Raw genomic sequence first — 24,312 nt, forward strand, 5'->3', positions numbered from 1 at the left:
ATGGTCTCTCAGTCCAGTTCTGAAGCCTACACAAACATGGGGAAGACTTCAGATTTGACAGCTGTCCAAAAGGCGACCATCGACACATTGCACAAGGAGGGAAAGACACAAAAGGTTATTGCAGAAGAGGCTGGCTGTTCTCAGAGCTCTGTGTCCAAACACATTAATAGAGAGGCAAAGGGAAGGAAAAACTGTGGTCAGAAAAAGTGTACAAGCGATAGGGATCACCGCGCCCTAGTCAAGATTGTGAAAAAAAACCCATTCAAAAATGTGGGGGAGATTCACAAGGAGTGGACAGCTGCTGGAGTCAGGGCTTCAAGATCCACCACCAAGAGACGCTTGAAAGACATGGGTTTCAACTGCCGCATACCTCGTGTCAAGCCACTGTTGACCAAGAAACAGCGCGAAAAGCGTCTCACCTGGGCTAAGGAAAAAAAGAGCTGGACTGCTGCTGAGTGGTCTAAAGTCATGTTTTCTGACGAAAGCAAATTTTGCATTTCCTTTGGAAATCGAGGTCCCAGAGTCTGGAGGAAGACAGGAGAGGCACAGGATCCACGTTGCCTGAAGTCTAGTGTAAAGTTTCCACCATCAGTGATGGTTTGGGGTGCCATGTCATCTGCTGGTGTCGGTCCACTCTGTTTCCTGAGATCAAGGGTCAACGCAGCCGTCTACCAGCAAGTTTTAGAGCACTTCATGCTTCCTGCTGCTGACCTGCTCTATGGAGATGGAGATTTCAGGTTCCAACAGGACTTGGCGCCTGCACACAGCGCAAAATCTACCCGTGCCTGGTTTACGGACCATGGTATTTCTGTTCTAAATTGGCCAGCCAACTCCCCTGACCTTAGCCCCATAGAAAATCTGTGGGGTATTGTGAAAAGGAAGATGCAGAATGCCAGACCCAACAACGCAGAAGAGTTGAAGGCCACTATCAGAGCAACCTGGGCTCTCATAACACCTGAGCAGTGCCAGAAACTCATCGACTCCATGCCACGCCGCATTAATGCAGTAATTGAGGCAAAAGGAGCTCCAACCAAGTATTGAGTATTGTACATGCTCATATTTTTCATTTTCATACTTTTCAGTTGGCCAACATTTCTAAAAAATCCCTTTTTTGTATTAGCCTTAAGTAATATTCTAATTTTGTGACACACGGAATTTTGGATTTTCATTTGTTGCCACTTCAAATCATCAAAATTAAATGAAAAACATTTGAATGCATCAGTCTGTGTGCAATGAATAAATATAATGTACAAGTTACACCTTTTGAATGCAATTACTGAAATAAATCAAGTTTTTCAAAATATTCTAATTTACTGACTTTTACCTGTGTGTGTGTGTGTATGTATATATATATATATATATATATATATATATATATATATATATATACACACACACACACACACACACACACACACACACACACACACACACACACACACACACACACACACACACACACACACACACACACACACACACACACACACACACACACACACACATCTATACAGTGAGGGGAAAAAAGTATTTGATCCCCTGCTGATTTTATACGTTTGCCCACTGACAAAGAAATTATCAGTCTATAATTTTAATGGTAGGTTTATTTGAACAGTGAGAGACAGAATAACAACAACAAAATCCAGAAAAACACATGTCAAAAATGTTAAAAATTGATTTGCATTTTAATGAGGGAAATAAGTATTTGACTCCCTCTCAATCAGAGAGATTTCTGGCTCCCAGGTGTCTTTTTATACAGGTAACGAGCTGAGATTAGGAGCACACTCTTAAAGGGAGTGCTCCTAATCTCAGTTTGTTACCTGTATAAAAGACACATGTCCACAGAAGCAAGCAATCAATCAGATTCCAAACTCTCCACCATGGCCAAGACCAAAGAGCTCTCCAAGGATGTCAGGGACAAGATTGTAGACCTACACAAGGCTGGAATGGGCTACAAGACTTGGCAGCTTGGTGAGAAGGTGACAACAGTTGGTGCGATTATTCACAAATGGAAGAAACATAAAAGAACTGTCAATCTCCCTCGGCCTGGGGCTCCATGCAAGATCTCAGTTGCAATGATCATGAGAACGGTGAGGAATCAGCCCAGAACTACACGGGAGGATCTTGTCAATGATCTCAAGGCAGCTGGGATCATAGTCACCAAGAAAACAATTGGTAACACACTACGCCGTGAAGGACTGAAATCCTGCAGCGCCCGCAAGGTCCCCCTGCTCAAGAAGGCACATATACAGGCCCGTCTGAAGTTTGCCAATGAACATCTGAATGATTCAGAGGAGAAGTCGGAGAAAGTGTTGTGGTCAGATGATGCCAAAGAGCTCCATTTTGGTCTCAACTCAACTCGCCGTGTTTGGAGGAGGAGTAATGCTGCCAATGACCCCAAGAACACCATCCCCACCGTCAAGCATGGAGGTGGAAACATGCTTTGGGGGTGTTTTTCTGCTAAGGGGACAGGAGATCTTCACTGCATCAAAGGGACGATGGACGGGGCCATGTACCGTCAAATATCCTTCCCTCAGCCAGGGCATTGAAAATGGGTTGTGGATGGGTATTCCAGCATGACAATGACCCAAAACACACGGCCAGGGCAACAAAGGAGTGGCTCAAGAAGAAGCACATTAAGGTCCTGGACTTGGTACTTGGTGGCAAAACCCTGGTTGGCAATCACAGAGGTCAGACGTTTCTTGTAGTTGGCCACCAGGTTTGCACACATCTCAGGAGGGATTTTGTCCCACTCCTCTTTGCAGATCTTCTCCAAGTCATTAAGGTTTCGAGGCTGACGTTTGGCAACTCAAACCTTCAGCTCCCTCCACAGATTTTCTATGGGATTATGGTCTGGAGACTGGTTAGGCCACTCCAGGACCTTAATGTGCTTCTTCTTGAGCCACTCCTTTGTTGCATTGGCCGTGTGTTTTGGGTCATTGTCATGCTGGAATACCCATCCACGACCCATTTTCAATGCCCTGGCTGAGGTTCTCACCCAAGATTTGAGGGTACATGGCCCTGTCCATCGTCCCTTTGATGCGGTGAAGTTGTCCTGTCCCCTTACCAGAAAAACACCCCCAAAGCATAAAGTTTCCACCTCCATGTTTGACGGCGTGGATGGTGTTCTTGGGGTCATAGGCAGCATTCCTCCTCCTCCAAACACGGCGAGTTGAGTTGATACCAAAGAGCTCCATTTTGGTCTTATCTGACCACAACACTTTCACCCAGTTCTCCTCTGAATCATTCAGATGTTCATGGGCAAACTTCAGACGGGCCTGTATATGTGCTTTCTTGAGCAGGGGGACCTTGCGGGAGCTGCAGGATTTCAGTCCTTCACAGCGTAGTGTGTTACCAATTGTTTTCTTGGTGACTATGGTCCCAGCTGCCTTGAGATCATTGACAAGATCATCCTGTGTAGTTCTGGGCTGATTGCTCACCGTTCTCATGATCAATGCAACTCCACGAGGTGAGATCTTGCATGGAGCCCCAGGCCGAGGGAGATTGACAAGTCTTTTGTGTTTCTTCCATTTGCGAATAATCGCACCAACTGTTGTCACCTTCTCACCAAGCTGCGTGGCAATGGTCTTGTAGCCCATTCCAGCCTTGTGTAGGTCTACAATCTTGTTCCTGACATCCTTGGAGAGCTCTTTGGTCTTGGCCATGGTGGAGAGTTTGGAATCTGATTGATTGCTTCTGTGGACAGGTGTCTTTTTATACAGGTAACAAACTGAGATTAGGAGCACTCCCTTTAAGAGTGTGCTCCTAATCTCAGCTCATTGCCTGTATAAAAGACACCTGGGAGCCAGAAATCTTTCTGATTGAGAGGGGGTCAAATACTTATTTCCCTCATTAAAATGCAAATCAATTTTTAACATTTTTGACATGTGTTTTTCTGGATTTTGTTGTTGTTATTCTGTCTCTCACTGTTCAAATAAACCTACCATGAAAATTATAGTGATCATTTCTTTCAGTGGGCAAACGTACAAAATCAGCAGGGTATCAAATACTTTTTTCCCTCACTGTATGTGTGTGTGTGTGTGTGTGTGTGTGTGTGTGTGTGTGTATATATATATATATATATATATATATATATATATATATATATATATATATATATATATATATATATATATATATATATATATATATATATATATATATATATATATATATATATATACATATATATATTATTATTTTGTCGTTAACAAACTATAGTTTTGGCAAGTCAGTTAGGACATCTACTTTGTGCATGAGACAAGTAATCTTTTTCCAACAATTGTTTTCAAACAGATTATTTCACTTATAATTCACTGTATCACAATTCCAGTGGGTCAGAGGTTTACATACACTAAGTTGACTGTGCCTTTCAACAGCTTGGAAAATTCCAGGAAATGATGTCACGGTTTTAGAAGCTTCTGATAGACTAATTGACATAGTTTGAGTCAATTGGAGGTGTACCTGTGGATGTATTTCAAGGCCTACTTTCAAAATCAATGCCTCTTTGCTTGACGTCATGGGAAAATCTAAAGAAATCAGCCAAGACCTCAGAAAAATAATCGTAGACCTCCACAAGTCTGGTTCATCCTTGGGAGCAATTTCCAAACGCCTGAAGGTACCACGTTCATCTGTACAAACAATAGTACGCAAGTATAAACACCATGGGACCACACAGCCGTCATACCGCCTTGGAAGGAGACGCGTTCAGTCTCCTAGAGATGAACGTACTTTGGTGCGAAAAGTGCAAATCAATCCCAGAGCAACAGCAAAGGACATTGTGAAGATGCTGGAGGAAACAGGTACAAAAGTATCTATATCCACAGTAAAATGAGTCCTATATCGACATAACCTGAAAGGCTGCTCAGCAAGGAAGAAGCCACTGCTCCAAAACCGCCATACAAAAGGCAGACTGCGGTTTGCAACTGCACATGGGGACAAAGATTGTACTTTTTGGAGAAATGTCCTCTGGTCTGATGAAACAAAAATGGAACTGTTTGGCCATAATGACCATCATTATGTTTGGTGGAAAAAGGGGTTTTCTTGCAAGCCGAAGAACACCATCCCAACCGTGAAGCACGGGGGTGGCAGCATCATGCTGTGGGGGTGCTTTGCTGCAGGAGGGACTGGTGCATTTCACAAAATAGATGGCATCATGAGGAAGGAAAATTATGTGGATATATTGAAGCAACATCTCAAGACATCAGTCAGGAAGTTAAAGCTTGGTCGCAAATGGGTCTTCTAAATGGACAATGACCCCAAGCATACTTCCAAATTTGTGGCAAAATGGCTTAAGGACAACAAAGTCAAGGTATTGGAGTGGCCATCACAAAGCCCTGACCTCAATCCTATAGATAATTTGTGGGCAGAACTGAAAAAGCGTGTGCGAGCAAGGAGTCCTACAAACCTGACTCAGTTACACCAGCTCTGTCAGAAGGAATGGGCCAAAATTCACCCAACTTATTGTGGGAAGCTTGTCGAAGGCTACCTGAAATGTTTGACCCAAGTTAAACAATTTAATGGCAATGCTATCAAATACTAATTGAGTGTATGTAAACTTCTGATCCACTGGGAATGTGATGAAAGAAATAAAAGCTGAAATAAATCACTCTACTATTATTCTGACATTTAACATTCTTAAAATAAAGTGGTGATCCTCACTGACCTAAAACAGGTTATTTTTACTGGTATTAAATGTCAGGAATTGGGAAAAACAGAGTTTAAATGTATTTGGCTAAGGTGTGTGTAAACTTCCGACTTCAACTGTACATACATACATACATAGTATGCTTACTTTCTCGTGTTTTTATTTTGATTTCTCGTGTGTTCGTTGTACTTTGTTATTTTTAGTATTAGATTGTTATTGATTACCGCATTTTTGGGCATTTCACTATACTTGTACATGGGACATTAAAACTTAAGATGATACCAGTATTGCAATATATTTTTTCCATAGCAAAAATGATAACACAAAGCAGACCACAGTCTTTAGTCCTTTAAAAACCTGCTGTATGTCATATATTATGTGCTATAGCTTGGAAAATAAATAAATGTCACTCTAGATAACGGCGACATGTTTGTTTCCAACATTGTGGTTGTTTTCCTAAAGAAGTTACTTTCGCTTTGTGTTTTCTTTCCTTGCCACGATACTAACGAGTATTGCGATACTGGTATCATCCCGGCCCTAACACATACTGGGATAATATGTATTTCTACTCACCCACACTGGGAAAATGTACGCATGTGTACACTCACACGTGTGCTCCGAAGATGATGTATAACACACTAGAATACCTCAACGTGCACACATTTGGCTGAGAGCTTTTCCTTTTGCGAGGGTCGAGACATCTTTGCCGGAAATGTCAATTTCTAACACTTAGACCCAGAAGTTTATCACACAGCTACCAAATTACGCAAGATTTTACTTCTGGGTTAACCGAGATTAGGTTGTGACTAGAAATGTGAGTTCTGTCTATTTAGTAGGAAACGATGATCCAACAGCTGGACCTGGCAATGCGTCCACCATAGTTGCTGGAACTGTGCCGGAAAGGACCATTTGAAAAGACAAAATCTGAGCTAGCACAGTACTGTTCAGGCTGACACGATAGTGTGTGAAAGGTACTATTGCTTTATTTTTAAAATGTATTCATGTGTGGATTTTGCTGAAATGTCTTTTGATTCTTCCCTTTTCAGCTGGAAAACAGCCGAGAAGTTGTTCCTGGATGCCATGGACAAGATCAAAGCCATTGGGAACGAGGTAGCTGGTCATTTGAATCGAGTCCCACATGTATCATGCTCCATCTTTATGTTTTGGGACTTCTTAATCATACTATCAACATATTTTACATACATGGATAACCAACTGGTTTCATTTTGACCCAAAGAAGAAACTATTGGAAAAAGCAACAATCATAGCAAAGTATCAACTTAATTCTTATTAGAACATTATTAGACATGTAAATAATGTTATCTGAAGAAACAAAATTACGAAAATACTTTTAGCACAATTACAGCACATTTGCATATTCTAGAAAACGAAAATATAAATTTTCCTCTTAAATAATGTGCAGCCCTTTTCATTATGTATTTACTTACCTCACAGGCAGCGTTAGCATTGCTGCTAGTGAAACAATGGGAGTGGTAGGGCCTACAGTAGGATGCTTCAAAAAGCATGTACAGTAACCCAAACACCATAACAAGTCTCTCACACAGAATATTATAGGAATTCTGGTATTTATAACACTTCCTGTAAAATATTTTTTTGGGGGGAGAATACACACCAATAGAGCACTGTATACATATCGAGGGTAGCTGGTTTCTGTATTAGTTCTACCAAGTATTTACAGTGAGGGGAAAAAAGTATTTGATCCCCTGCTGATTTTGTACGTTATTTGAACAGTAAGAGACAGAATAACAACAACAAAAAATCCAGAAAAACGCATGTCAAAAATGTTATACATTTATTTGCATTTTAATGAGGGAAATGAGTATTTGACCCCCTCTCAATCAGAAAGATTTCTGGCTCCCAGGTGTCTTTTATACAGGTAACGAGCTGAGATTAGGAGCACACTCTTAAAGGGAATGCTCCTAATCTCAGCTTGTTAACTGTATAAAAGACACCTGTCCACAGCAGCAATCAATCAATCAGATTCCAAACTCTCCACCATGGCCAAAACCAAAGAGCTCTCCAAGGATGTCAGGGACAAGATTGTAGACCTACACAAGGCTGGAATGGGCTACAAGACCATCGCCAAGCAGCTTGGTGAGTAGGTGACAACAGTTGGTGCGATTATTCGCAAATGGAAGAAACACAAAAGAACTGTCAATCTCCCTCGGCCTGGGGCTCCATGCAAGATCTCACCTCGTAGAGTTGCAATGATCATGAAACGGTGAGGAATCAGCCCAGAACTACACGGGAGGATCTTGTCAATGATCTCAATGCAGCTGGGACCATAGTCATCAAGAAAACACTTAGTAACACACTACGTCGTGAAGGACTGAAATCCTGCAACGACCGCAAGGTCCCCCTGCTCAAGAAAGCACATATACATGCCCGTCTGAAGTTTGCCAATGAACATCTGAATGATTCAGAGGAGAACTGGGTGAAAGTGTTGTGGTCAGATGAGACTAAAATGGAGCTCTTTGGCATCAACTCAACTCGCTGTGTTTGGAGGAGGAGGAATGCTGCCTATGACCCCAAGAACACCATCCCCACCGTCAAACATGGAGGTGGAAACATTATGCTTTGGGGGTGTTTTTCTGCTAAGGGGACACGACAACTTCACCGCATCAAAGGGACGATGGACGGGGCCATGTACCGTCAAATCTTGGGTGAGAACCTCCTTCCCTCAGCCAGGGCATTGAAAATGGGTTGTGGATGGGTATTCCAGCATGACATTGACCCAAAACTCACGGCCAAGGCAACAAGGAGTGGCTCAAGAAGAAGCACATTAAGGTCCTGGAGTGGCCTAGCCAGTCTCCAGACCTTAGTCCCATAGAAAATCTGTAGAGGGAGCTGAAGGTTCGAGTTGCCAAACGTCAGCCTCGAAACCTTAATGACGATCTGCAAAGAGGATGTGTGCAAACCTGGTGGCCAACTACAAGAAACATCTGACCTCTGTGATTGCCAACAAGGGTTTTGCCACCAAGAACTAAGTCATGTTTTGCAGAGGGGTCAAATACTTATTTCCTTCATTAAAATGCAAATCAATTTATAACATTTTTGACATGCATTTTTCTGGATTTTTTTGTTGTTACTCTGTCTCACTGTTCAAATAAACCTACCATTAAAATTATAGACTGATCATGTCTTTGTCAGTGGGCAAACATACAAAATCAGCAGGGGATCAAATACTTTTTTACCTCACTGTAGTACTGACAGACTTATGCGCTTTAATATATCAAGGTAATATTTATTTTGTACACGGTCATACCTAGTTTTAACCATAGGTGAGTACATAAGGTGCGTTGTCTCTGCAGGTGTTCTGTCTATACAGGTCCTCCTTCACCCTCTGGTGGATAACTTAATATTATGTCTCCAGAGAATCCTGGATTCAAATAAAGATGTTTTTTAGATTTGCCCTAGAATTACTACCTTTTTAGACAATACACACATGGGGAGATATCTTGTTATTATATCTCCAGATAAACCTAGATTCAAATAAAGGTGATATCTATGAAATTACTAAAGGCAGATATTTTTTTTTTTTTTTTTGGGGGGGGGGGGGGGGTTCAAAAAGTCCATATTGATACAGAAACACTAAACCATTATTTAGATTGTCAAATTTAAAGAATTGAATAAGTCACCTTTGGGCTATGATAAACAATATGACCCCAGTCATTATCTTCAATACCCCCCCAAGGGTTATCTTCAATGCAAACATTCCTATTTTTTCCATGATTTTCAAGCTTTTGTATTTATCAGGTAACTGTGGACAAGTGGGAGCCTCTCCTGAACAACCTGGGTCACGTTTGTCGAAAACTGAAGTGAGTATGGAGATCCTCCCGGCAAGTGTTTCCTCATCAGGACACCAGAGGGGTATGTCACGAAGCGGGATGATGAGTTGTGAGCTCTCTTTGGTTTATTCTGAATTCAACGTTGTCATGAAGATGGCATCACCGTTTACCTAGGTAAGTCGCTGGGCTATCCACGTGCGACATTTAGTGGCAGGTGTTGGATAAATATCCACCTTTTGTGATCTGGATGAAGCCTGAGCTAGAATGTGGAACAAACTGAAGTTAGCTAGTTTTAGCTAATCCAGAATATTTGTAGCTGGCTTTGTGACATTCCCTTTGAGGGTACGGAACTGAACAGAATGGAAGTTCTGACTGGCATCTCTCCTATGACATCATAGTTGTTGTCCTATCCTTGTTCTCACCACACTTATGGGTTAGGTAGGCATGCATTTCTCTATTGTCTTCCAGGTACCACGTTAAAGGACAGGGATCCAAAATTAACCTGAGTGGTATTTCAGGTGGAGAGCTCGAGGTAATGAGAGGACCTATCTCCCGCTCTTTTTTTCTTTCTCTCTCCTCTGACTATTTTCAGAGACACGCACTTGCTCTCCTCAGTCCGTCTGTAGAAGTAGGACTCTAATTGAGTATTCATGCGTAGACCTGTTCATGAATAATGCCTAGTAGCCACTCAGCAGATCTAGGGAGAGGCTTTGCGGTACAAGTGGCAGTTTTGAAAAGGTTTGGGTACTTTTTATGTAAAGGTCCATCTTTGGTAATCTACACCTTGCAGTTAATGTTTTGTTTTTATTTTAATAAAGGCTTCTTAACAGGACTGCAGTGTTTACTGACCAATTGATTGAATCCGTTAAGTCAAACCCATGCGAACAACATACACATGGTAAAGTATTTGATTTGTACAAGACCTGATGGGGGTGTTTTTCCTATGTGGTGAATTTGAAAACGACGACTATTTGGACCTAGGTCTGAGAGGGGATAGTATTTGGTAACATAATTTTTTGGATCTCTGAACACACCACAGGAGACTGCTGAGGGGAGGACGGTGACTGGAATGCTATCAAACACATGGAAACCATGTGTTTTGATGTATTTGATACCATTATCAGGAGCCCGTCCTCCCCAATTTTAGGTGCCACCAACCTCCTGTGGAACGCACCCAGACCAGGTAGAGCTCTAGTTTGGCTCTGGGAGAACTGTCTGATTGGTTGTTTTGTTCTGTCCTCCAATAGGAAGTATGACCAGGCTTTGGAGTACCACCGCCAGGCCCTGGTTCTCATCCCTCAGCACGCCTCAACCTACTCCGCCATCGGATATGTGCACAGCCTCATGGGAGACTTCGAGAGCGCCATCGACTACTTTCACACGGTACTGGTTATTCCGGGTTTTTTTCTTCTTTTTTTCTTTCATTTACATTTTTTTATCCGTTGACACCGAACCTGTGTGACATGTTGAATAAATATTGCTATACATTCTTTGTATGTTACTATTACAGCAATTTATGAGTTTTGCTTCCGTTTCTGACAGGCACTCGGTCTTAAAAGAGATGACACGTTTTCTGTGACGATGCTCGGCCACTGCATTGAGATGTACATTGGAGACACGGATGCCTACATAGGTCAAACTTCCTACATAGGTAAAACGACTTCTTTTGCAACCCATGCTAGAACAAATATGCAAAAAATATTAACTTTTATTTGTTATATTTCTAACAATGAACAGACTTGATGCAAGGTATTTAACAACTGTTGACTTAACTTTTCCGTTTTGCTTTTTCTGAGTGTAGTTGCTAGCGTGTGCCTTGCTGGTGAATTACATATGTTAAAGGGGCAGTGCAGTTAAAAACGTGATATTTCCACACTATAGCTGGTTTTCCATCCATTTGGTGAACATATTTTCATGTGAATATTCTAAAATCTACATGCATTTTCCAAACCAGAGATGTTTTCATCAAATTTACTTGTTGCGGATAAAAGGCGGTGCGTGATGTAGTGCACATAAAAATAACTTTTGCTGTGAAATTCCCATGTAGTTAAATGTGTTTCCATCGCATTTGTCACAAAACATTTTTTAGCAAGTGTGCCCACTGATATAGGCACGTGTGCTCTAGCCAACAGCTCGCAGATACGGTGCAGGTATAGCCGACATGATGAGATTATTATGCACAAAAGATAGATTATTTTTAGTTGTCAAATGGCAGCCGAACATCGATCATCATGTCACCAGAAGAAGACCCTCTATTTATTGGAAAGGAGCATCAAGGTCCTCACCGTGCACTTTCGCCACCCTGTGATAACTTATTGAATCTGTAGCCAAATAAACTGCATGCTTTCCTGAGTCGTAGTGGGAGGAACGCACCAAGTCATCGCGTGACTACAAGTTTACTTCGATATGATGGTTATTATATCTATTTGCTCATAATGCCATTTCTCGCATTATTAATTTTACAGACAAAAATATCCCACTTTGTCTAGCATATTTTGTTTTGTTGACGTTTGGAAAATGTACTGACGAATTTGATGTTTAAATCAGGCCTGTCGTAAAAAAAATATCCGACATGTACTTTACTTGCATAAAAAGGTTGGATGGAAACCTGGTTAATGAGGTCGAAATAACACTCAAACTGTGAAAATGATGATGCCCTTTTTGTGTAAGAGCTGTGGATAGTAACTGAGGATAGTCTAGACTCTAGAGCCTGCCAATCAGGGCTGTGTACAGTGCATTCGGAAAGTATTCAGACCCTTTACTTTTTCCACATTTTGCTATGTTACAGCCTTATTCTAAAATTGATTAAATAGTTTTTTCCCCTCATCAATCTACACACAAAACCCCATAATCACAAAGCAAAGCAGGTTTTTAGAAATTAAGTATTCAGACCCATATTCAGTACTTTGTTGAAGCTCCTTTGGCAGCGATTACAGCCTTGAGTCTTCTTGGGTATGACGCTACAAGCTTGGCACACCTGTATTTGGGGAGTTCCTCCCATTCTTCTCTGCAGATCCTCTCAAGCTCGGATGGGTTCAAGTCTGGCCTCTGGCTGGGCCACTCAAGGACACTTAGAGACTTGTCCCGAAGCCACTCCTGCGTTGTCTTGGCTATGTGCTTAGGGTCGTTGTCCTGTTGGAAGGTGAACCTTCGCTCCAGTCAGGTCCTGAGTGCTCTGGAGCAGGTTTTCATCAAGGATCTCTCTGTACTTTGCTCCGTTCATCTTTCCCTCGATCCTGACTAGTCTCCCAGTCACTGCCGCTGAAAAACATCCCCACAGCATGATGCTGCCACCACCATGCTGCACAGATCTGTACCTCAACACAATCCTGTCTCTGAGCTCTATGGACAATTCCTTCGACCTCATAGCTTGGTTTTTGATCTGACATGCACTGTCAACTGTGGGACCTTTCTGTGCCTTGTCAAATCAATTGAATTTACCGCAGGTGGACTCCAATCAAGTTGTAGAAACATATCAAGTATGATCAATGGAAACAGGATGCACCTGAGCTCAATTTCAAGTCTCATAGCAAATGGTCTGAATACTTATGTAAATAAGGTATTTCTGTTTTTTATTTTTAAGAAATTAGCAAAAATGTCTAAACCTGTTTTCAATTTGTCATTGTGGGGTATTGTGTAGATATTGTGTAATATTTAATCAATTTTAGAATAAGGCTGTAACATGAAAAAATGTGGGAAAAGGGAAGGGGTCTAAATACTTTCCGAATGCACTGTATGTAAATATATTTACATTATCGACATGCCCACATGATCAGACTGAACATTTCAATGGCAAATGGGAGGCTCAGAGAAATAAATGATAAATATATTCATGAAATAAACAGTGATTTATTAGATATAGTGATTACATTTTGTATTTTATTTTTAAACTGTATGGGGCTTTAAGAAATAGTATCTCTTTGTCTCAGGGACTCTGCGCGTCATGCGCTGGGAGTGCGACTCTAGTCCCTGTGTCTTCTGATAGAAAGATGCTGCACGTTAGCGCTGGATTTCTTAACACGCGACGAATGGGAGATTTGCGCAGAGTTAAAGTGGGTGTCAGGTAGCCTAGCGGTTAGAGCGTTGGGCCAGTAACCGAAAGGTCGCTGGTTCGAATACCCGAGTGCTTATAAACTGGTAGCCTTATTGAAATGTATCTCCAATTCACCATTCAAGTGCAGGCAACAGGCTATCAGGCCTCCTGTAGCTCAGCTGGTAGAGCATGGTGCTTGCAACGCCAGTGTTGTGGGTTCGATTCCCACGGGGGGCCAGTATGAAAAATGTATGCACTCACTAACTGTAAGTCGCTCTGGATAAGAGCGTCTGCTAAATGACTAAAATGACTTAAATGTAAATGTCACCACCACTTTACAATGTGAGCTGGAGTTACTATGCATTTTCAAAACATAGGCCTGCTTAGTTTTTTGAAACCTGAATGTTTTACCACATTTTATGAGGCATGTCTTACCTTGCTACAAAGTAGCCTATAGGCAAATCCGACCATGGAAACGTGGAGGCAATTCTTTAAAAAATACTTAATAGGTGGCACGTGAGTTTCAAGTTTGGGGACGCTTTTCATATGCTTGATTTTCATGTGCGCATTTTCGTGGAACAATAATGTATTCGTTTCTCGAGCATTGTCATGTGGTTAATCATAAAAATCTTAATTAAAATGGTAACAATCTCAAAGTAAAAATTCAACTAATTCAATGATTTGATTTCTGTATAGAGGAGTAAATATATACAGTAAATTTGGCAAATTTACTTCCTTAGCTGACGCCTATGAAAGACTTCCTCATATGCCTTTTTCTCCTGTTCTACTATTGGTTTTCATATTAACTTTATTTTGTTGTCCAGAAGCCAAAGGAATAATCCTAGTCATATCAGCAACCCATCCTAGTTGTTTCATCTTAAGATTCTTTCTAAGTTTCTAACTGAGGTTTTCATTTATGTCACATATGGAACTGCTCTCATCAGGTGCGCAGTTTACAATGGCATTTTCCCGCGAATTGCGTTTTTGCAAATGTTTGAAAATGACGTTTTATTGGCTGCTTCATTACAGGAGTTGCATGTTCTATTAAGATGAATTACCATAATCTAATTGTTATTTCTGGCATTCTGAGCACCGTGGGTGGATGCCCTAATGGGTTACGCACCCAATGCGTATGGGTCTCAAATGGCCGGTAAATTAAAATCTTCCTGGTCATGTTGTCCAGCGCCACATTTTCCTATTTTCCTGATAAGTGGAGTAGCATCAGTTTTCGCTTATCACAGCCATTAAACTCTGTTACTGTTTTAAAGTCACCATTGGCCTCATGGTGAAATCCCTGAGCGGGAAGGACGCCTGTATCTTTGTAGAGACTGGGTGTATTGATAACCATCCGAAGTGTAATTAATAACTTTACCATGCTCAAAGGGATATTCAATGCCTTCCCCAAACTGTTGCCACAAAGTTGGAAGCACAGAATCGTCTAGAATGTCATTGTATGCTGTAGTGCAGGGGTACTCAACTCTCACCCTACGAGGTCCGGAGCCTGCTGGTTTTCTGTTCTACATGATAATTAGTTGCACCCACCTGGTGTTCAAGGTCTAAATCAGTCCCTGATACAATGAAAACAATGAAAATACGCAGTGGAACGCTTAGAGGTCCAGTTGAGTTTGAGGGCTGTAGAGTTAAGATGTCCCTTCACTGGAACTAAGGGGCCTAGCCTGAACCATGGAAAAACAGTCCCAGACCAGTATTCCTCCTTCACCAGACTTTACAGTTGGCACTATGCATTGGGGCAGGTAGCGTTCTCCTGGCATCTGCCAAAACCAGATTAGTCCGTTGGACTGCTAGATGGTGAAGTGTGATTCATCACACCAGAGAACGTGTTTCCACTGCTCCAGAGTCCAATGGTGGTGAGCTTTACACCACTCCAGCCAGCGCTTGGCATTGTGCATGGTGATCTTAGGCTTGTGTGCGGCTGCTCGGCCATGGAAACCCATTTTCATGAAGCTCCCAACGAACAGTTCTTGTGCTGACGTTGCTTCCAGAGGCAGGTTGGAACATTTTTACGCCTTCAGTACCACTTAACGACTGAGTCGTTGTTGCTTCTAGACGTTTCCACTTCACAACAACAGTTTTACAATTGACCAGGGGCAGCTCTAGCAGGGCAGAATTTTGACGAACTGACTAGTTGGAAAGATGGCATCCTATGACGGTGCCACGTTAAAAGTCACTGAGCTCTTCAGTAAGGCCATTCTACTACCAATGTTTGTCTATGTAGATTGCATGGCTGTGTGCTCGATTTTTATACACCTGTCAGCAACAGAGTATGCAAAACTGCCATCAAGGAAAAGGGTGGCTACTTTGAATAATCTCAAATATAAAATATACTTTGATTTGATTAACAATTTTGGGTTACTACATGATTCCATGTGTTTAAAAGGCTAATTGATCATTACAAAACCCTTTTGCAATTATGTTAGCACAGCTGAAAACTGTTGTGCTGATTTAAAGAAGCAATAAAACTGGCCTTCTTGAGACCAGTTGAGTATCTGGAGTATCAGCAATTGTGGGTTCGATTACAGGCTCAAAATGGCCAGAAACAAATAACTTTCTTCTGAAACTCGTCAGTCTATTCTTGTTCTGAGAAATGAAGGCTATTCCATGCGAGAAATTGCCAAGAAACTGAAGATCTCGTACAACGCTGTGTACTACTCCCTTCACAGAACAGCGCAAACTGGCTCTATCCAGAATAGAAAGAGGAGTGAGAGGCCCCGGTGCACAACTGAGCATAAGGACAAATATATGAGTGTAGTTTGAGAAACAGACGCCTCACAGGTCCTCAACTGGCAGCTTCATTAAATAGTACTCACAAAACACCAGTCTCAACGTCAGTGAAGAGGCGACTCCGGGATGCTGACCTTCAAGGCAGAGTTGCAAAGAAAAAGCCATATCTCAGACTTTTTTTATTTATTGGCCAGTCTGAGAGATGGCTTTTTCTTTGCAACTCTGCCTAGAAAGTCAGCATCCTGGAGTCGCCTCTTCACTGTTGATGTTGAGACTGGTGTTTTGCAGGTACTATTTAATGAAGCTGCCAGTTGAGGACCTGTGAGGCGTCTGTTTCTCAAACTACACTAAAATATTTGTCCTCTTGCTCAGTTGTGCAACGGGGCCTCCCACTCCTATTTCGATTCTGGTTAGAGCCAGTTTGCAGTTTGGTTGCAACGAAAACAACAGCGGAATAAACTACACTGAACAAAAGTATAAACACAACATGCAACAATTTCAAAGATTTTATGGAGTTACAGTTCATATGAGGAAATCCGTCAATTGAAATAAATTCATTAGGCCCTAATCTATGGATTGTACATGACTAGGAATACAGATATGCATCTGTTTGTCAAATACCTTTTTAAAAAAGGTAGGGGCGTGGATCAGAAAATGAGTCAGTATCTTGTGTGACGACCATTTGCCTCATGCAGCTCCAACACATCTCTCCTTTGCATAGAGCTGATCAGGCTGTTGATTGTGGCCTGTGGAATGTTGTTCCACTCTTCAATGGCTGTGCAAAGTTTCTGGATATTGGCAGAAACTGGTACATGCTGTCGTACACGTCGATCCAGAGCATCCCAAACAGGCTCAATGGGTGACATGTCTGGTGAGTATGCAGGCCATGGAAGAAATGTATACAGATCCTTGCGTCATGGGGCTGTGCATTATCATGTTGAAACACGAGGTGATGGTGGCGGATAATTTGCACGACAATGGGCCTCAGGATCTCGTCCAATATCTCTGTGCATTGAAATTGCCATCGATAAAATGCAATTGTGTTCATTCTCCGTAGCTTATGCCTGCCCATACCATAACCCCACCATGGGCACTCTGTTCACAATGTTGATATCAAACTGCTCGCCCACATGACGCCATACATGCTGTCTGCAATCTGCCCGGTACAGTTGAAACCGGGATTCATCCGTGAATAGCACACTTCTCCAGCGTGCCAGTGGCCATCGAAGGTGAGCATTTGCCAGCTGAAGTCGATTTACGACGCCGAACTGCAGTCAGGTCAAGACCCTGGTGAGGACGACGAGCACGCAGATGAGCTTCCCTGAGACTGTTTCAGACGATCCCGCAGGTGAAGAAGCCGGATGTGGAGGTCCTGGGCTGGCGTGGTTACACATGGTCTGTGGTTGTGAGACCGATTGGATGTACGCCATATTCTCAAAAATGACATTTTGAGGCGGCTTATGGTAGAGAAATTATCATGCAACAGCTCTGGTGGACATTCCTGCAGTCAGCATGCCAATTGCACGCTCCCTCAAAACTTGAGACATCGGTGGCATTGTGTTGTGTGACAAAACTGCACATTTTAGTGTGGCCTTTTGTCCCCAGCACAAGGTGCACCTGTGTAATGATCATGCTGTTTAATCAGCTTCTTGATATGCCACACTTGTCAAGTGGATGGATTATCTTGGCAAAGGAGAAATACTAACAGGGATGTAAACAAATAGGTGCAACATTTTAGAGAAGCTTTTTGTGCGAATGTAATATTTCTGCAATCTTTTATTTCAGCTCATGAAACATGGGACCAACACGTTACATGTTGCGTTTATATTTTTGTTCAGTGTAGCAGACCATCTGATCTGACGTTGTTACGGTGTCAAGCCATCTTGATACTAGACAGCGGAAATGGTCATTGTCTGCATTCACCATTTCCACCCCAATTAATTAACATCCTATCAGGAACAACAAAATCGAAATAGGAAAAAGATAAATGGAAGAATATAACATTGTTTAGCAAATTCTTTTTGTGACTTTTTTTTTGGGGGGGGGTTACAGGGTACAATATGTATCAGTTAATATTCTGTTAATATATTGTCAATTCATTATTTTACACATTGTACCTGTGGACTGCCACTCAGAATAAGAAAACAAACAACGGTACATAACTACAAAGTATTGATGAGATTCTAAATTCAATATATACAGAATGGAGAAAAAAAGTGGGCCTCCACCCCCGATCTCCCAACCCCTCCCAGCCAACAGCTTTCCAAAAGTTGTTAAAATGTTATAAAGATAAGTGATTTCTGGAGCCCATGGGATTTATTAATAAATCCCATCATTGGATGGCCTGGTAATTGGGTTTCCCGAGGGACCCCAGAGGCCAGCACAGCTGACCGAAGTTTTAAATATAGAAAAAAGGAGTTGCCTGGTAATGTCTCTTTTCAAATCATGGAAGGTTCTCAAACCATTACTGTCCGTGATATTGGCAAGGGTACAGATTCCACATTTGGACCATTGGGGGGATGCAAAAGCACACGCCCTCAAGACATTATTGAAAAATATTGGAGTATGGGCATGCCATTTTGATTCCCAGTTACATTGTTTTTCAATTTTGCACCAAATAGAAATTGTGTGAGCAATAATGGGACCAAAGCGTATTTTACATTGTTTATGGGATAAATCAGTGAAGACCACTTATAGGTGTTACGATCCCCAGCAAGAAAACCAAAAATGTCGCTCAAACAGAAGGGGGAACTAAGAAAGAGTCATTGACCAACAACCAAAATGAAACAGGTGGGGTTTTAGAAAGGGTTCTGAAAGACACTCATGGGGGGGTGTCCACTGAAAGTTGACTAAGAACAACAACTGGAACCTAAGAGACCCACCGTGAGTGCCCAATAAATTTGCCCAAGAGGCGGCAATCAAAAGAAAAACCCACACCAAACTTAAAGACAGGAAGCAAACCAAAAAGCTGGAGCAAAACAAAATCAGGGAAATCAGATAAAGGATTGTTTGTCTAGAAATCAAAATAGGGAAAGCAAACTAAAGGTGTTAACCCTCCACATCTATCAAGACAACTGGAGCACTGGGCCAGCCGCTCTTAAATAGCACCTGGGCCAGCACAGGTGAAGCGCCTTCCCACTAACAAGATGGCAACCAGCACCGGTGTAACACATACTGACTAACGAGGTGACACCAACTGGTGCGCCCTACGTGCTAACGAGCTATACGTGCTAAAGTCCAACCTCAAAACATAAATGGAGGGCCTCCCGAGTGACGCAGCGGTCTAAGGCACTGCATCGCAGTGCTTGAGGCTTCACTACAGATCCGGGTTCGATCCCGGGCTGTGTCGCAGCCGGCCGTGACCGGGAGACCAATGAGGTGGCGCACAATTGGCCCAGTGTCGTCCGGGTTCGGGGAGGGTTTGGCCGGCTGGGATGCTCTAGCGACTCCTGTGTTGGGCCGAGTGCATGCACGCTGACACAGTCGGCAGTTGTATGGTGTTTCCTCCGACATATTGGTGCAGCTGGCTTCCGGGTTAAGCGAGCAGTGTGTCAAGAAGCAGTGCGGCATGGCAGGGTCGTGTTTCATAGGACACATGGCTCTCGACCTTCGCCTCTCCCGAGATTGTGCGGGAGTTGCAGCGATCAAACCCACTACCTTGGCGTTTCAAGTGACGTGCTCTACCAGCTGAGCTACAGAGGACCACTACTCAGTCCATCTACTGAGGTCTGATTTAATTGATTTGAGCGTTCTGTGAAAGTTTCTGCCAGTGGTTTTATCTAAGGAAGGAAATATCTACTCCCAAATATTTAAAATGGGAAACGATTGCGATTCCGTAAGTAGAGATGTAGTCCTCCATCAGGGTTTTGAGAGGTAGTAAGGCTGATTTTGGTTAGATGAATTTTAACTATGTTCTTCAATGCGTTGGGAGTGATTTGAGATGCATTATCTAGATTTTAAGAAATTGTCTGCGTATAATGATATGAAGTGATCAGTTGATTTAAAAATAACTATTAGAATACAATATAATTTTATAAATACAACGCAAGATTTAGTTTGAAATGTGTAGCCTACAGTTCAGGAATATTTCCTTTTCCCCCTTTTTTTAATGGATTACATATAAATCGGAAACGGTAAAAAATATATCCTACACCATGATATTTCCATTCATAAAATGTGTAGGGTAGGCTACATTGCCATAGTAGTAGATATGCCATGGTAAACGAGGAAATGAAATATTTTGTCAGTTTTATGGAATGATTGTGAAATAGATAAATCACCCTTATTCTGCTAAAATGGCAGGATTAAGTTGTTCCAACGAGATCTACCAGAGGGCGAAATGGTCATGAACATTTTTGGCAGCAATCAGGACTGAGTACACCCCGACGTCCGCTTTAGGGAGAGGTACATTGATTGATGGTTTGACGAGAGCTCAGCTGGTGATTTAATCTTGTGGCCATCGATAGTTGCAATTCACCCTATAAGGAATATGCATATTTTTTAGTTGGCATAATAAATTGTGCCACTAAATGGCGGGAGATCCCTGTAACAGCCAGGGGAGAACAACTGTCCCCTCTCATTGAAGCCACAGACTTTCAAGGCCGACCGTGGTACTGCAGACATTGTTAGCAGAAAACAGGATCCCCCATTTATAGTGAATGGAAAAATGGCAATCTTTGTGTAAATAAAATGTTTCAAAGACAATCGTGGTACCGTCCCAATAATTGCTTTTAATACACCAGATGTATGTCCTTGAACTGATTTTTTACAAAAACGCATACAGAAGTTATAATTTAGTTGCTAATGGCAGCGTGCCATTTGAGTTACTCAACGAGAGGGGGCAGCACTGAGCTAGCCTTTGTCACTTCCTGGAGTAGCTCAAACTGCACATGTAGTCTCCATGAGACACCATCTTAACCGACTTCATTTGGCTTCAATGCGCTATTGAGTCTTCACATAGGAATGAATGATGTCACGTGATCGATGGCTTTGTCCATTCATATATATATATATATACAATCATTGGTAACAGCTCTGTATGGCTGACATTCCATGAAGATGCCAGAAAGGGCAGAGCTAGAGAAGTACATTTACACTATATGTGTGTGTGTGTGTGTATATATATATATATATATATATATATATATATATATATATACACAAAAGTATATGGACACCCCTTCAAATTAGTGGATTCGGCTATTTCAGCCACACCCGTTGCTGACAGGTGTATAAAATTGAGCACACAGCCATACTATCTCCATAGACGAACATTGGCAGTAGGATGGAGCTCAGTCATAGGATGCCACCTTTCCAACAACGCAGTTCGTCAAATTTCTGCCCTGCTAGAGCTGCCCCGGTCAACTGTAAGTGCTGTTATTATGACGTGGAATCGTCTAGGAGCAACAATGGCTCAGCCACGAACTGGTAGGCCACACAAGCTCACAGAATGGGACCGCCGAGTGCAACACTCGCTACCGAGTTCCAAACTACCTCTGGAAGCAAGGTCAGCACAATAACTGTTTGTCGGGAGCTTCATGAAATGGGTTTCCATGGCCGAGCAGCCGCACACAAGCCTAAGATCACCATGCGTAATTCCAAGCGTTGGCTGGAGTAGTGTAAAGCTCGCCGCCATTGTTCTCTGGAGCATTGGAAACGCGTTCTCTGAAGTAATGAATCACGCTTCACCATCTGGCAGTACAACCGATGAATCTGGGTTTGGCGGATGCCAAGAGAATGCTACCTGCCCCAATGCATAGTGCCAACTGTAAAGTTTGGTGGAGGAGGAATAATGGTCTGGAGCTGTTTTTTAGTTCCAGTGAAGGGAAATCTTAAATACAATGACATTCTAGACAATTCTGTGCTACCAACTTTGTGGCAACAGTTTGGGGAAGGCCCTTAAATGTTTCAGCATGACAATGCCCCCGTGCACAAAGCGAGTTCCATACAGAAATGGTTTGTCGAGATCAGTGTGGAAGAACGACTGGCCTGCACAGAGCCCTGATCTCAACCCCATCGAACACCTTTGGGATGAATTGGAACGCCCATTGCCAGCCAGGCCTAATTGCCCAAAACCTCACTAATGCTCCTGTGGCTGAATTGAAGCATGTCCCCGCAGCAATGTTCCAACATCTAGTGGAAAGCCTTCCCAGAAGAGTGGAGGCTGTTATAGCAGCAAAGGGGGGACCAACTCCATATTAATGCACATGATTTTGGAATGAGATGTTCAACGAGAAGTTGTCCACATACTTTTGGTCATGTAGTGTAACTAGCATAGGGCTAACCATTATAAATTAGCAAGGCAAGCTAGCACATGGTGGAATGTTGCAAGGAGTTATAACTTGGGATAACTGTGGCGATATATACAACTGACATAATACGGTCAGATATTATGACATATTGAAGAAATACTCATGTAGAACTTCAAAATATAGGAAAAGAACACTGGATAATGTTCAAAAGGTGCCATAGTGTAGCTGCGCTGGAATCCAAAGGATGGAGAGAGCGTTGCGTGTGCAGACTTTCACCGGTTTGATACCACAACTCATGACTGAGGGAGCAGGGAGTTCTTCACAGACCGACTATAAGAATAAGGTGGTTAAGACCCTGAACACTGATAGTATATACAGCATTTAATAGTAATATGTGTCTTTCAGGGACGGACATAAAGGACAAAGTCCGCGGGAAGCTGAGCACACCAGCGTTGATGAAGATGCTGAACATGTCAACGGAACCCAGTGACCCTCGAGCCACGCCACTTCTGGAGGAGAGCGGCATCATGGCCCTGGAGACGCCTCCGTCCAATCTGGACAAGGCCTCGTTGGACACGCCCCTGCGGCGCTCGCTGCCTCTGGAGTGTGACATGTATGAGAGCGACATGATGCTTGAGACCTCGATGTCCGACACCAGCACGTGATGTCATTGATGATGACTTGATCGACGTAGTGACCGGTTGTGGGATCAATTCCAAACCAGACCTTTGGCACTTATCTTTAGGTTTCTTGTCGACTTCCCCTCTTGGATTTTAAATTATTGGATTGGTGTAGCCTAAGCGGTGGGGAAGAAACTAGGCAAAGCTTAATAGAAGGTAAGGCAGAGCTTTTTGCATAAATTTGAGCTCTAGTCCAACTGGTTTTGTTGAAAAAGACGACGTCACACTCAATACCGTATTGTAAAATATATATATATTTTTTTGTCTGAATTAATATTGCTCCCAATAATCCAATCCTTTCAGATTCACAAGGGGAAGTTGACAAGGGCCCAGGGATGTGGGGTGAGCGATTTGGTTTGGAATTGGGGCTCAGGCAGGTAGTCTGAAGAAATGGGGAAAAGTGGGGAAAGCAGAGACATTGTCCTTGGATGCTTGACTGAACGGAATTAATGCAGCAGCAACACCTTTGAACTCCACAACTGACTGTGCCCTGTATCCCTGCCTCCTAGCAGGAACATGTGGGTTGCATACCTGTGGATTTTAACTTTGAATAAACAAAACTGTCTGAATGCCAGAACTTTTTGATGAAAAGATTTACTGGTAATTCCTACAATAAACCATACATTTATATTTTTATATTATTTTATTCTGTGTGATCATTGAAATCCTGGCACACTTTGTCTCTTGATATAGTAATAATTCAAAGCATTGACAGGGAGATGAAGATCTCATGTTTTCAATTGTCCCTTGAATTTAACTGTTAATTTCAGAAACAAAAAACCCTTGAGAGGTGAAGTTTGTCAACAGACCCCAATATTTTAAACTTCCCCTAGTGTTATTGATATGGTAATTATACAGTACATTGTGTCAACTCGTCAACCTATTTGCGTTATCAATATTGTGTAATTATGCAACACCTACATGGCTACATCAATTTGATGGTAAAAACTAAATCTCATTGTAAGTCAACACACTACACATTATGCACAGCCCCCTTGAACTTCAGTTTCATAAATAATCATGGTTGATGGGAGTTACGCACACCCAAACAGAAGCTAGGACAGACACAAATACATAATGGCATCGAATAGAACCTAAATCAATGGTTCCTGTTCCAAGTAATGATCTTGGTCGATAAACAAGTGGGCGT

The 24,312-nt window shown here is 42.3% G+C and overlaps 1 protein-coding gene across 3 annotated transcripts in view; it reads left to right on the top strand.

The window, feature by feature from the left end:
* The window catches only part of LOC311130097 (cell division cycle protein 16 homolog), a 58,787-nt gene extending 34,989 nt beyond the window's left edge, over positions 1 to 23,798 (top strand). For all 3 annotated transcript variants that reach the window (XM_084162766.1, XM_084162768.1, XM_084162767.1), the window contains 5 exons: positions 6,694 to 6,757; positions 9,425 to 9,486; positions 10,704 to 10,839; positions 10,999 to 11,107; positions 22,888 to 23,798. In XM_084162766.1, coding sequence (XP_084018892.1) covers positions 6,694 to 6,757; positions 9,425 to 9,486; positions 10,704 to 10,839; positions 10,999 to 11,107; positions 22,888 to 23,147 — 631 coding nt within the window. In that variant the 3' untranslated portion in view covers positions 23,148 to 23,798. The remainder of the gene's footprint in view (positions 1 to 6,693; positions 6,758 to 9,424; positions 9,487 to 10,703; positions 10,840 to 10,998; positions 11,108 to 22,887) is intronic.
* The last annotated feature ends 514 nt before the right edge of the window (positions 23,799 to 24,312 follow it).

This window comes from Coregonus lavaretus (genome assembly GCF_964263955.1).
Source record: "Coregonus lavaretus genome assembly, chromosome: 5".
NCBI classification, from domain to species: Eukaryota; Metazoa; Chordata; class Actinopteri; order Salmoniformes; family Salmonidae; genus Coregonus; species Coregonus lavaretus.